The sequence below is a fragment of the Muntiacus reevesi genome, chromosome 5 (assembly GCF_963930625.1).
Source record: "Muntiacus reevesi chromosome 5, mMunRee1.1, whole genome shotgun sequence".
NCBI lineage: Eukaryota > Metazoa > Chordata > Mammalia > Artiodactyla > Cervidae > Muntiacus > Muntiacus reevesi.
The window spans coordinates 105390744-105403686 of NC_089253.1; the positions used below are offsets into that span (position 1 = coordinate 105390744).

Consider the following 12943-nt stretch of genomic DNA (forward strand, 5'->3'; position numbering starts at 1 on the left):
CAGCCTGAACTGTGGTAATTATCACCTCTGCGAGGCATGTTCACTTAACTAGGCTAAAGTCTGCATTATATTATATGCAAATTGATCATGGTAAAATTGTATTTTAGATCTAGAGGAGTTCACAGTTAGAATAGTTTATTTAGAACTGAACAATAAAGTGTTTTTAAGATTTCTTGATACATATCAGAATATATCAATATATTCAATATTTAGTTCCTTATTTAATTGTCTTCCTATTGATTGTCATTTTGATGGTTGAATTTATTAATGATAATTTTGAGCTTTCTGGTGTTAAAAAAAATCATTGAAATTTTGAGTCTCATCTTTGAAATTGTATGGATATGTTCTTTTTGTTGTTCATTTGCTTGAGGTTCAAGGATATATGTAGGATTTTTTTTAACAGCTTTATTGAGGTACAGTTTACATATTATAAACCAAATTCATTTAAAGGGAAAAATTCAATGAGTTTTGACAGTTTATGTACCCATGGAAACCACAGGAATCAAGATACAGAATGTTACCATCACCCCCAGGTTTCTTCCTGTCCCTTAGCATAAGAGTTTTAGTAGTGATTCCTAAGTCTATGACTCTTTTACACTGATGAAAAAAATCCCAGAGTGAACCCCATTAATATTAAAATGCTTAATTTAAAAACAAAATTAAATCACCATAGTCCCTCTGTTTTATATTTTAGAGACTTTGAAATATCCAATGAATATATAATATTCAAAATATATGATGTTATCAGATTTCAAATTGAATAATGAACACTGAATTTTGAATTAAGTTCCTTAAGACTGTTGAGAAATGAAGCAGCTATTTCTTAAGGGCTTCATTTCTGCTTATGCCTTCCTTCACTATGGATGAGTAGATGGATGAATGAATGGATGGCTAGAGATACATAATTCATGTAGAAAATGAGTTTAGATGTTTAAGAAATTTCATGTTGATACTGTGGGCCAATTTGTAACTATTTTATATTGAACACCAAATATGTGTCAGAAACTGTTAAATGCTAGAATATAGAGGTGAACAAAAATAGACACTGTCTTTGGTCTCATGGGGCTCACAGTCTCTGGGGAAAACAGATATTAGTAAAATAATTACAGAAATGTGTGATTACAGTGAGAAGTGCAGATTTATAAAAAGATACATGATGCCACAAGAATGTGGATTAAGGGGTCCTGACTAATGGAGTTCAGAGGCAGTGTTGGTCAGACTGAGGAGACAAGGTACAAACTAAAATCCAAGGATCCAAGGAATTAACTCCATGGAAATGAGGTGGAGCACGGGTGGGAGTGACGCAGAACTGAGAACAGCATTTGCAAAAAACTCCGTGGTGAATAGACAATGTCGTGTGTTAGAAAAGGTTTGATATATGCAAGGGCCCTGCCCCCCAAAAAAAGTCCTTGACTAGAGCACAATGCAAAGAGAATGGTACAAGATGAGGCTGGAAAGGTAGACAGAAAACCAAGAAATATAGAGGCTTGCAGGCCACATGGAGGATTATAGGCTTTATCCTTTGTGCAATGAAAAACCTTTGAAGGAATTTTTAACCTAAGGTTGGTAAGTTGGTAGCACTTCAAATTGTATCCTGACTGACCTTTTCCCTTCAAATGAATCTGGTAGATTTAGTTTTAAAGCAGCATTCCCAGGATGTCTGACATTTTATCAGTCTATCCTAACGTGTAGTATTTATTCACATTCAGTTGCTTTCTGCCTGATTGAACATTATTCTACCAGGATTTTCTGACGGACTTGGTGATGTCTGAGGTGGATCGTTGTGGAGAACATGATGTTTTGATCTTCAGAGAGAACACCATTGCCACCAAATCCATTGAGGAATACCTCAAGTTGGTGGGACAACAGTATCTTCACGATGCACTGGGTATGGAGAAGAAAAACATCTCTATTCTTTCCCTTTTGATTTTTAGGTTATTTCACCCTCCTGAAACAACCAACTGGAACTCAAATTCTGAACACTATTTAGTTCCAACTGATTAAAGTGTTAAAATTGGAGTTTCAATTGTAGGAAGTATCTGCAATACTCACCAGAGGAGGAATAGAAGATCTGTTTCTTATACCATGTACCACAAGAAAGCTCATGAGCATAGGCAGCTACCCCCATGCCCTGAAGTTCCTGAGATTCTTGAGACATGCAGTGATGTTAGTAATGAGATGTTACATCTAGTTGATCTGTTTCCTCTGAAGTCTTGGGTATTTACATCATGATATATTGGGTTGGCCAAAAGGTTCATTTGGGTTTTTCCATATCATCTTATGGAAAAACTACAAACAGACTTTTTGGCCAACCCAATAAATACATTAGTAAGTTTTGAAAGTGTTAGCATTTGTTATCATGCATCAGAAACGGAGAAAGTCCTGCCAGTTCCCGTGACTCCCAATTTCTGCCTGGAAGACCTACAGAATTTTCCGTGACAACTGAGTTTTCGCCAGTCAGTAGTCCTTACTGACTGGGTCACCCACTTACAGCTCCATGTTTGGTCATAAACTTCAGGTGTTAGCACTTGAGTAAGGCACTGTGCTTGGCACTTCAGTGTACATTATGATAAAGCAGACATGAGTTCCTTAAAGAACATTGTCATTTTCTTTATCTTTATGTCCCTAGTACTTCACACAGAATGTAGATCAGCATTGTCCTAAAGAAACTTAATGTGAGTCACATGTAATTTATATTTTCTAGTAGTCACAGTATAAAAAAGGGGCAAGAGAAACAGGTCAATTTAATTTCAATAACATTTTATTCAAACCAGTATATCCAAATATTAGTTAATATATCATCAATATAAGAATTATGAACAAAATGCTTTACTTTTTTCATGCTTTTTGAAATTATGTGTATTTTATCTACATTTATTGCATGCTCAGTTTGCAGTAGCCACATTTCAAATGCTCAGTAGTCACATGTGACTGTCAAGAGTAGACAGGTGTGTGTTGAAGGCAAGAAATAAGACTGAATGAAGTAATCACCAATGAGGTAATAGGACTTGGCAATTCTTCAGTTTGTGGGAATGGGGCAGGGTGTGGTAGGGGAGGAGGTCAAATATTACTGTCAATTTGGGGCCTTTGCAATTGGCAAGAAAGATGATGAGATTCTTAACAGAAAGAGAACATAAAAGTAACACACTTGAAAGAATGAGAAATTATATTTTCACTTCACATGTATTTAACTTGAAGTTCAAGTGGGAAGTCCCAGGGGTTCTAGGTAGGACATCCCAAGACTTCTGTCTAGCTGGCTGGTGGAAGTTTAGGACTAAGTCACCCATGTGGAGGGAATCAGTGAAACTACCAGATTACAGGAGAAGGAAGAGAATAGGGCCAATGACAGATCTTACAGTGTTCCTGGCTTATGGTACAAAGGAAGCAGAGGAATGAGAGAAGAGATCGGAGACAGAGGAAGTGTGCATGCACATGCAAAAAAAAAGAAGAAGGAAAAGAGTCTTAGACACCAAGAGGGAAAAAGCATTAAGAGAATCAGAGATTAAGGAAGGTAAAGATTCATAGAAAAACATGGCTGTTGATTTTGCTCATTAGTGATGCCTGAGATTGTTCTCAGGAGCCAGGTAACAGGAGGTAAAAAGTGAATCACTGCTCAAGAAGCAGCAGGTATAACACTGTGTTGGACTGTGAGTGCTGGACTCACTGTAATAGCAGTTAATTCCTACTCTAGAGAAGTAAATTTTTTCTTCTCCTGCTTCCTATCTTCATTTTTTAATTTTTTAAGTCATATGCTTTAGTTTTAAGATCTAACTAGATTTTAGAAGAATGGCGAAAATGGATTTTCATTGACATTAGGAAAGGTACAGGATCAGTCTCACATAAAAAGCTTATTATAGTCATATCATGAATTATATATCATAGTTTGCTTTAATGATTTGTATCACCTTATAAAAAGCAGTAATGATGCATCTCAAACAGTATTCTCTATTCTGGGGAGATAAAGAGGTAGATATTTGTCGACCATCTACTGCTTAAAAATCAAATATTCATATTCCCCCATTCAGTGGACTAACCAGGATTTCCAAATGAAATAATTCCTGAAGTGAAAAGGAGAGACAGGTCCTTTGATAGAATAGTTAGTAATTAAATAGCTGATTGACTCATTGAGATATGAAAATTAACTCAGTGAGCAGGCAAAGAAATTCACATAACCCCACAAAGATCTCTATTATCATATTTGTAACCCAAGAGCAAGGGCCAGGGTGGTGAAAATGACTGCTGCTTCCAAGACACAAGCGAAATTAATTAGTAAGCTTCTTCAGGGCAGAGATGCTACTGTCTTCTCCCCATATTTCTAGTTAGCCTTTTAATCCTAGATTCTTGGTAGCTGATTTTTCTCCTATATTTTATTTTTTTATGACAAATTCTGTTTTGAGAACAGTTTACAGTCTTAGCACCAGTGTAAATTAAGACTTATTTTATATGGTTCAAAATAGTAATAAGTGATTTTCCAAAAGTAACCCTGAAGAAGTGCAAAAATTTTAGTTCCCTTAGAAAGATTGTTTTTTTCATCATAGGATAGTGTACTTGGGACAGCAGGCACCTCTAATCACACAATTAAATAAGGCTTCATGGTAAGTTTTAAATAAAAAGACTTCACAGTGAAGTCTTAGTAAAACCAAAAAATCACATTAATAAGTACAGCTGAGTACTCTGAATAATTCAAGTTTTACTGTATTTCATACACTTTGGGCAAAAAAAGTAGATGTTATTTGCAGACTGCCTGAAGAATGCTTAGAGAAAACTGAGTTAAAAGTTGCCAATCAAATTAAAGAATATCTGCCTGCTTTTTAGCCAGTCTTCATTTATCTTGATTAAAAGCATTAAGGTTGATAGCATAGATTCTGCCTCAGTTAGACTTAAATCTTTCATCCATTAACCCCTTTTACTTTTCTAATTGAAATCAGATTTCATGTTGCTGTCCTGTGACTACACAGGAAACACCATCTTCTGTGACATACAGAAAAGGCTCTAAAATGGCCTGATTTCCACCATTGATGGCGGAGGCAAATTTCCTTTTAACAGTAATATGTCTGTGCCTATTGGCTTATTTCTACACATGAAATTTGGGTGCTAGATAGTAATGAGATAATGAAGCATTATAGAACATTGTAGACAAACTCAAATGTAAACATTTAAACACCCTTCCTGTTTGTCCCTAATCTCCCCCCCCCACCACAAGGCCAGAGACATGAAAGGATCAAATCTGTCTCAATAATTTGTGATCAGCTAAACAGTCACTAGGTGCAGATCCATAAAAGTTCACTTTTCAATGTGGTGCTTTCCACACTATCAGACACATAGGTTATAGTTTCAAAAATGAAAAGAGTTTTCTCAGTTTCAGAGGATTTTAAATATAATCAGATAAAAAGAAAAAAAACTTGAGACAATCAATTTACTTCCAGACCCTTGAGTTATTTATTTGGTTCTTTTTTTGAAGAAAAAAGAGAAAAATACTCTCAAGATTCACAAGTTAGTATTATTTCCCCAGAATAGGTAGAACTCATTAAGCCAAATATTAATGATATAAATTTAGAGGTGGATTGATTTTTACATGAAGTATTTGACATTGATGACTTAGTTTTAAATTCAGGTACTCTTTAAATGAGGTGAAATGTGTGGGAGCACGTAGCATAGGTGACATTGAGAATGTGTTCAGTAGAAATCTTGTGAGCGTTGGTAAACAATTTAAAAGTCTTTTTACTTTGTTTTTTTTCACTGTATGAAAAGTTATTTTAAAACTACAAAGTGTATACATGACACCTACTGTATAGAGCCCCTACTAAGTACCCAGGCACCATATTAGACACTTTTCTTTTCATGCCCTGTTCCTCACCATAGCTCTAGTGGGTTGGAGTTCTTTTTTTTTTTTTTCTTTTTCAACCTTCTTTTTATTTATTTATTTTTTTCATTTATTTATATTAGTTGGAGGCTAATTACTTTACAATATTGTAGTGGGTTTTGCCATACATTGACATGAATCAGCCATGGATTTACATGTGTTCCCCATCCTGAACCCCCCTCCCACCTCCCTCCCCATCCCATCCCTCTGGGTCTTCCCAGTGCACCAGCCCTGAGCACATGTCTCATGCATCCAACCCGGACTGACGATCTGTTTCACACTTGATAATATATATGTTTCAATGCTATTCTCAGATCATCCCACCCTCGCCTTCTCCCACTGACTCCAAAAGTCTGTTCTATGCATCTGTGTCTCTTTTTCTGTCTTGCATATAGGGTTATCATTACCATCTTTCCAAATTCCATATATAATGCGTTAGTATACTGTATTGGTGTTTTTCTTTCTGGCTTACTTCACTCTGTATAATGGGCTCCAGTTTCATCTACCTCATTAGAACTGATTAAAATGTATTCTTTTTAATGGCTGAGTAATATTCCACTGTGTATATGTACCACAGCTTTCTTATCCATTCATCTGCTGATGGGCATCTAGGTTGCTTCCATGTCCTGGCTATTATAAACAGTGCTGCAATGAACATTGGGGTACACGTGTCTGTTTCAGTTCTGGTTTCCTCGGTGTGTATGCCCAGGAGTGGGATTGCTAGGTTGGAGTTCTTAACGCTATTTTCCAAATAAGGCACCCGAAACTCAGACTAGTTAAGTGATTTTTCAGGCCCCCACTGTTGGCTAAGTGATGGGTCCAGGATTTGACCCTAGATCTGTCTGGTTCCACAGCCTTTAATTTTTCTCTGTACCACTTTCTTTTCTGTGCATCACTTAAATTCCTGTCCTCCAAGCATTTTACTTCCAAATAATCACTTCCCATCCTCTATCACAGCTATTTTTTTTAATCTTTCATTTACCTTAGTATTAGCCATTTTGATAGAAAATGCTCTTTGTTATTGCTTCTGCTTCTTAATTTTTTTGTAGAAATTACTGTTCACTTCCATGATATCTATTAGTAACTAGCCTGAACTTCAGTTACTATAAGCAGATTTGGAAGGAGCTTTGAAAGACCTACTCCTCTTTCTTAAAGACGTATTAAAAAAAAGAAAACTATACTACCATCTCTGACAACTATTTTTTGAGCTCCTGCAATGCTTTGGGGGAGAAGGCAATGGCAACCCACTCTAGTACTCTTGCCTGGAAAATCCCATGAACAGAGGAGCCTAGTAGGCTGCAGTCCGTGGGGTCGCTAAGGGTAGGACACAACTGAGCGACTTCACTGTCACTTTTCACTTCCATGCATTGGAGAAGGAAATGGCAACCCACTTCAGTGTTCTTGCCTGGAGAATCCCAGGGATGGAGGAGCCTGGTAGGCTGCCATCTATGGGGTCACACAGAGTCGGACGCGACTAAAGCGACTTAGCATCAGCAGCAGCAGCAATGCTTTGGAACTGTTTGATAGGCTTGGGATTTGAACTTGAATAGAACCCAGTCCCTGATCTTCAGTCATATTCATCCTGAAGGATACGAGTGTGTGAACAAGTAAGCACAAAATAGTGTGAAGCATAGAACAGAACAGATAGAAGGTGTGGTTCATAGAGAAGGATAAACAGATTAGGTACAGATTTGCTGTTTCAGGAAATACTGGGCATATCTCTTCAAAGGATGAGATGTATGAACAGGGCACCTAAACTAAATTTATTTGGAAAAACATCCAAGTTATATAAAGAGATGCTGTTCTATGTGCTATGTTGAATTATTATCCCCATTAGGAGAGGTGGGCCTAGAAACCCTTACTTGAGTTTGGCATTCAGTTTGGCACCAGTATTAGCCCTTAAAAGCATAGGTGGGCTATTTATTCAGACCTGGGGTATTTATTCTTCTAAAATAGTAGCAACATTATTCATAAGGTAGAGAGGCCTTTAATGAGTTCCTGCTAATTAAATATATTCATGGTTTCAGATAAAAGATGTAAAGCTGTAGTATTTTTTAAAGTAGTTTCATTATTCTTTTTATAAATATCATGATGACAATGTTAATGAGTGCTGTTTTTCTACTTCCAGGATAAAGAAAATAAACATGACATGTAGGAGGTGGTAAATCTTAGATTCCAAAGCAATAACCCTTCGTGAACAGTCTTTTGTGCCCTCTGTGTCAGGCATCAGAAAGAGTTCCCTATTACACATTTTAGTACAGAAATCCTAAATTCTTTTGTTATATTCAGGAAGACACTATTTATAGTTGTCCGATCCATCATCTTCTCTTCTTCAAATAGGGGAGTTCATCAAAGCTTTGTATGAGTCAGATGAAAACTGTGAAGTGGATCCCAGCAAATGTTCATCCAGTGAACTTCTGGACCATCAGAGCAACCTGAAAATGTGCTGTGAGCTGGCTTTCTGCAAGATCATCAACTCTTACTGGTGAGCTGCTGTCAGTGCTTCATTCCCTGCTTATGGAACTTGACTTTTTTCCTTATGAAAGTTATCAGTGTTAATTGTGATTTCCCAACCAAAGGAAGAGAAGTTGAAAGTTTCCCTAATACAGTTTTGCCTAAAATCTAAACCTATATTGTGAGAAGTCCCCCTAAACTATCCACATAAATGTAATCTTTCCCCAGAATATTAACACCACATCCTCTAGTACCAAAAGTACTTTAAGGACTTTTAAACATATTTAATAGTGTCAAAGCAGATGCATTAATGATTTCTGATCACTGTTCTCACCAGCAGTCGGTGAGATTTTAGATTTGTGATGAGCAGTCTGTAGAGAGATTATGCTGAGCTAGAGTAAACCACATGGATTAGTCAGGAGCTGCATGCCATCTTCCCACTTTGCAAAACCTAGTTTACACTCATTGCTGAGATTCACAGCATGAGGTTTCTGGTCTCCATCTGGATGTCTGATTTGTCCACCACCTCTCAGCCGTGCATCAGACGGAGTTCTCTCTATTATTCCCTCCGCATAGCCTGACTCTGTGGGGCCACAGTGGGATCCACCCGGGCTTTTTTGGGTTCTGGTACTCTTACATTTGGTCTTTCTTTCTTCCCCAGTGTTTTTCCCCGTGAGCTGAAAGAAGTGTTTGCATCCTGGAAGCAGCAGTGCCTGACCCGTGGCAAGCAGGACATCAGCGAGCGGCTCATCAGCGCTTCGTTGTTTCTCCGCTTTCTGTGCCCGGCCATCATGTCTCCCAGTCTCTTCAACCTCATGCAGGAGTATCCTGATGACCGCACATCTCGGACTCTGACTCTCATTGCCAAGGTCATCCAGAACCTGGCCAACTTTGCCAAGTAGGTGGAGCTACCGTAACCACTTTCTAAAAGCATCACTTAAAAGTACATTTGGCCTAACCTTTAGATGAGCATGGGGCACCTCATCACTCATGTTACATGATTTTCATCATGATGTTATTAAAAACAGCAAAAAGAGTGACATCACTTTGAATAGTCACTTTGTAGAGAAATGGATTACTAATCCATGCATCCAATGGAATATATGCAGCTACTACAAAATGTGTTTATGAATAGTATGGAAAATGATAAAGATATAATATGGTAAATGAAAGTGCTATTTAAAGAAGAGATAGGACAAAAAAGAGCTAGCCAAAAAAAGAGATAGGACACCAAATGGTGTATATGCTTTTATCCTCCAATATGATATTGCAAAAACGTAAATATAAAAAAGTTGGGAAGGAATTGGCCTGACCCCTTCAAAAAAGTCAGTATCATGAAAAATGGAAAAGATGAAGTGGGGACTATCTAGATAAAAGAGAGAATGCAGTGTTTGGATCTAAATTGGAAAAAAATTTATTAAAATCATTCTGGGAACAACTGGTGAAATAGGAACTCTATATGAGATGATTTATAAATAATGTTTTCTTATAGTTTCAGTGTGATAATGGCATTGGTATGTGTAAGAGTTATTCACTATTCTAGAGAAGTAGATACTAGTGTACTTAGGGGTTATGTCTGCAACTTAGTTTAAAATGGTTCAATCAGAAAAAGAAAGAGAGAAGGTGAAAACAGACTTGGCAAAATGTGAACAGTTGGTTAATGTAGGTAAATGGCATATGGATATTACACTGTATATTCTTTGAAATTTTCTGTAGTTTTAAACTTTTTTGAAAAGAAGTTACGAGAAAGCAGCTGGAGAATAAATGCACTGAACTGTAAACAGCAGATATGTTTAGGCGGTAGAATTGGTACAGCCATCCTTTATTCTTTCCACTTTTCAGTGTTTTCAAATTTTTCTTAAGTTTGTGTAATTTTTATAGTTTATAGGAAATAATTTTAAGAAATCACTGAGAAGCAACTCACACTGGCAGAATTGACCCCAGATTTTCTCAATGTTGAGGCTTAAGTATGTTTCTAGTAGCAATGTATTGAGGGAAAATTAGAACTTCAGTGAGACACATTGTTTTCTAGCCTGTGGCTCTTTGAAAGTGCACGAGTTTAATTTTGTGTGCACTACATATGTGCCAGCAGAGAAATCTATGTTTACCCATATTTGATCTAATTCTTATAAAAATTGTTGCTAGTTTATTTTGGAACATGTTCTTCAGATTTAAGCGAGGCCCAGAAGATAGCTAGAACCTAGGCAGACAAAGAAGAGAGGAAATTATCTAGTAGAAATAAGTAGCATAAGCAAAGGTTTGGAAAAGAAAAGAAGTATAATATATTTGGGACACTTTGAAGAAACTAGTATACTGAGGTTTATACTGATAATGAACGTTTATACTGGCTTTAAATACCAGGGGAAAAGGACTTTGTCTTTACCCTATAGAGAACAGAAAGCTATTCAAAGTTTTTGAGTATTAACGTAATATTAATAAAGTATGTTTTAATACTTATCACTTACAGATAATAAAACAAATTAGTCACCTCCCCAAAATAAAAAAAAAAGTATAGCTCTGTGTAAAATCAATTCAAAATGATCACATCTCTTTTCCTGAATATGTTCTTTCTCATTTTCTCTCCCTCTACTTCAGATTTGGTAACAAAGAGGAATACATGGCATTCATGAATGATTTTTTAGAGCATGAATGGGGCGGAATGAAGCGCTTCCTTTTGGAGATCTCCAATCCAGACACCATCTCAAACACCCCAGGCTTTGATGGTTACATTGATTTGGGCCGAGAGCTTTCAGTTTTGCATTCCTTACTGTGGGAAGTAGTTTCCCAACTTGATAAGGTAAAGGAGGCTGGAAGGGCAATGGGAGATGGGAGGTAGAGAACCCTAAGCCACGTGAATTCTGGAGAGTGTCTACAGAGTGATCCTGTTTGTGCTGTCTGCTAGTTGAAAGCAACCTTTTGAGCTGGAAGTCTGGGAGGAAATTGTTATTATTTCTGAGTAAAATATGTACCCTAACCAACCAGGAAATTCTAGAAAGCCACGAAATTATTAACATTTATTTTAAAATAGTTACCTTGATTAACGGGGTATATATTTCTATAAATATGTGTGTGTATTTGCCTAGAAACTAATATTGGATATTGATGTGTGATCCGTTATTCATGGAGTGTAGAATGAGATGAAACCTCATATAGCAATTTCTAACAAAAGTGTGGACTTAAAAAAGTACTGAAACGATCATGTTTAAGTAACTTACCATGAGATTTATTTTATCATGCAAGTCAGAGGGTTTAATATAACTATCGGTGTCTATAGAGATATATGGGATCTGAAAATCCTTATTTTTTTCCTCTGTAGATGTGAATTAATATAGAAAATGATCATTTTAATCATTTATTTTCTGACTATAAGCTAAGAATTATATATCATATTAATAACTAAATGTATACCTGTCAATCATTTTCTTCCTTCTGGAATTTTGCAAAGAGAAATAGAATTTATTATGAAAAACAGTCTAACATATTTTGGCTAGGTTTATCACAATAATTGTTTATTGATGTTTTTGTTTGCCACAGATACTTTATAAGTATCTGTGGTGGTATGTTAGAATAACTTCAGAAAACAAAATTATTTTAATTATTTTTCTGTAATAAGAATTTATTTTCCTCTATTTCCTATTATCTTTAAAAATGACACACCAATAAAATAGGAAAGAAGGGAGTAAAACCTACTAAAAAAGACCACTTTCCTAAGGAAATATAAATGGTAGAGTGTCCACTGGTACTAACACATTTGTAAAATAATAAACTGTTTCTTATTCTCATGGACCCATTAGATTTTAAGTTGCGGCTATGCTAAGGGTAGATTCCTTGAATATGAATCTTGGCTCAAGAGAGTCGAAGGAGTAAAGACATTCTTCAGATGGCCTTTGTCCTCAACCAGGAGTCCACCCAGTGTGGGGGAGTCAGGGAAAACCCAGAGACAGCCACATAAAACTACCTAATGGTTAAGGTTCCCATAAGGCCCCATGAGAATAATTGCCCAAAGGAAAAAATGATTGAGATGGATAAAGCAAGTTGTAAAAGGTTATTCTTCACTGAATAACACCATCAGTGGGCTGCAGATACAGTTATAATATCTTGTGAAATCAACCTGGTTTATTCAGGGGCAGAGTCTTTTTAACAGGCTTTGCTGTGTAAACACACTTTCTTCTTTTTAATTAACCTGTTTGGTCCTGGGAACCAGCAGGTACCTCTAGAGGTATCTCATAGAGTTTACCTGATTTTGCTGTTTAAACAAAAACATTGTCTTGCTGATGCAAATTCAGTCGGCCGTAGGTCAGCGTTCCCAAGGTTAAATGACTAGCGGATGACAGTTATCAACTCTGTGGCCTGCAGTGCTCTGGACCCCTGAATGCATCACCTTCTTGTATGCTGGCATGCATTTCTTTCCTCACATGATCCCTTGTCTTTGGAAGTTTCATCACACTAGCCAGTCCTCTAGTCCTAAAGTTCTTTTTGGTTAGAAGGTGTTTGGTTCTTCCCCTCCCTTCCCCTGCCTTGATCTAGCAGCCTCCCAAAGATTTAGTTTGCTTTGCATGCCTATTTTAGTTGGAATGGCAATAGTTTGGTTGTTTTGAGCATGTCTTTTAATTTTTATTTGCATAA

The 12943-nt window shown here is 36.7% G+C and overlaps 1 protein-coding gene across 6 annotated transcripts in view; it reads left to right on the forward strand.

Annotated features, from left to right (window-relative positions):
• RASAL2 (RAS protein activator like 2) overlaps positions 1-12943 on the forward strand; it is a 383638-nt gene that overhangs the window by 345969 nt on the left and 24726 nt on the right. For all 6 annotated transcript variants that reach the window (XM_065936113.1, XM_065936114.1, XM_065936111.1 and 3 more), the window contains 4 exons: positions 1744-1888; positions 8204-8348; positions 8979-9215; positions 10913-11114. In XM_065936113.1, coding sequence (XP_065792185.1) covers positions 1744-1888; positions 8204-8348; positions 8979-9215; positions 10913-11114 — 729 coding nt within the window. The remainder of the gene's footprint in view (positions 1-1743; positions 1889-8203; positions 8349-8978; positions 9216-10912; positions 11115-12943) is intronic.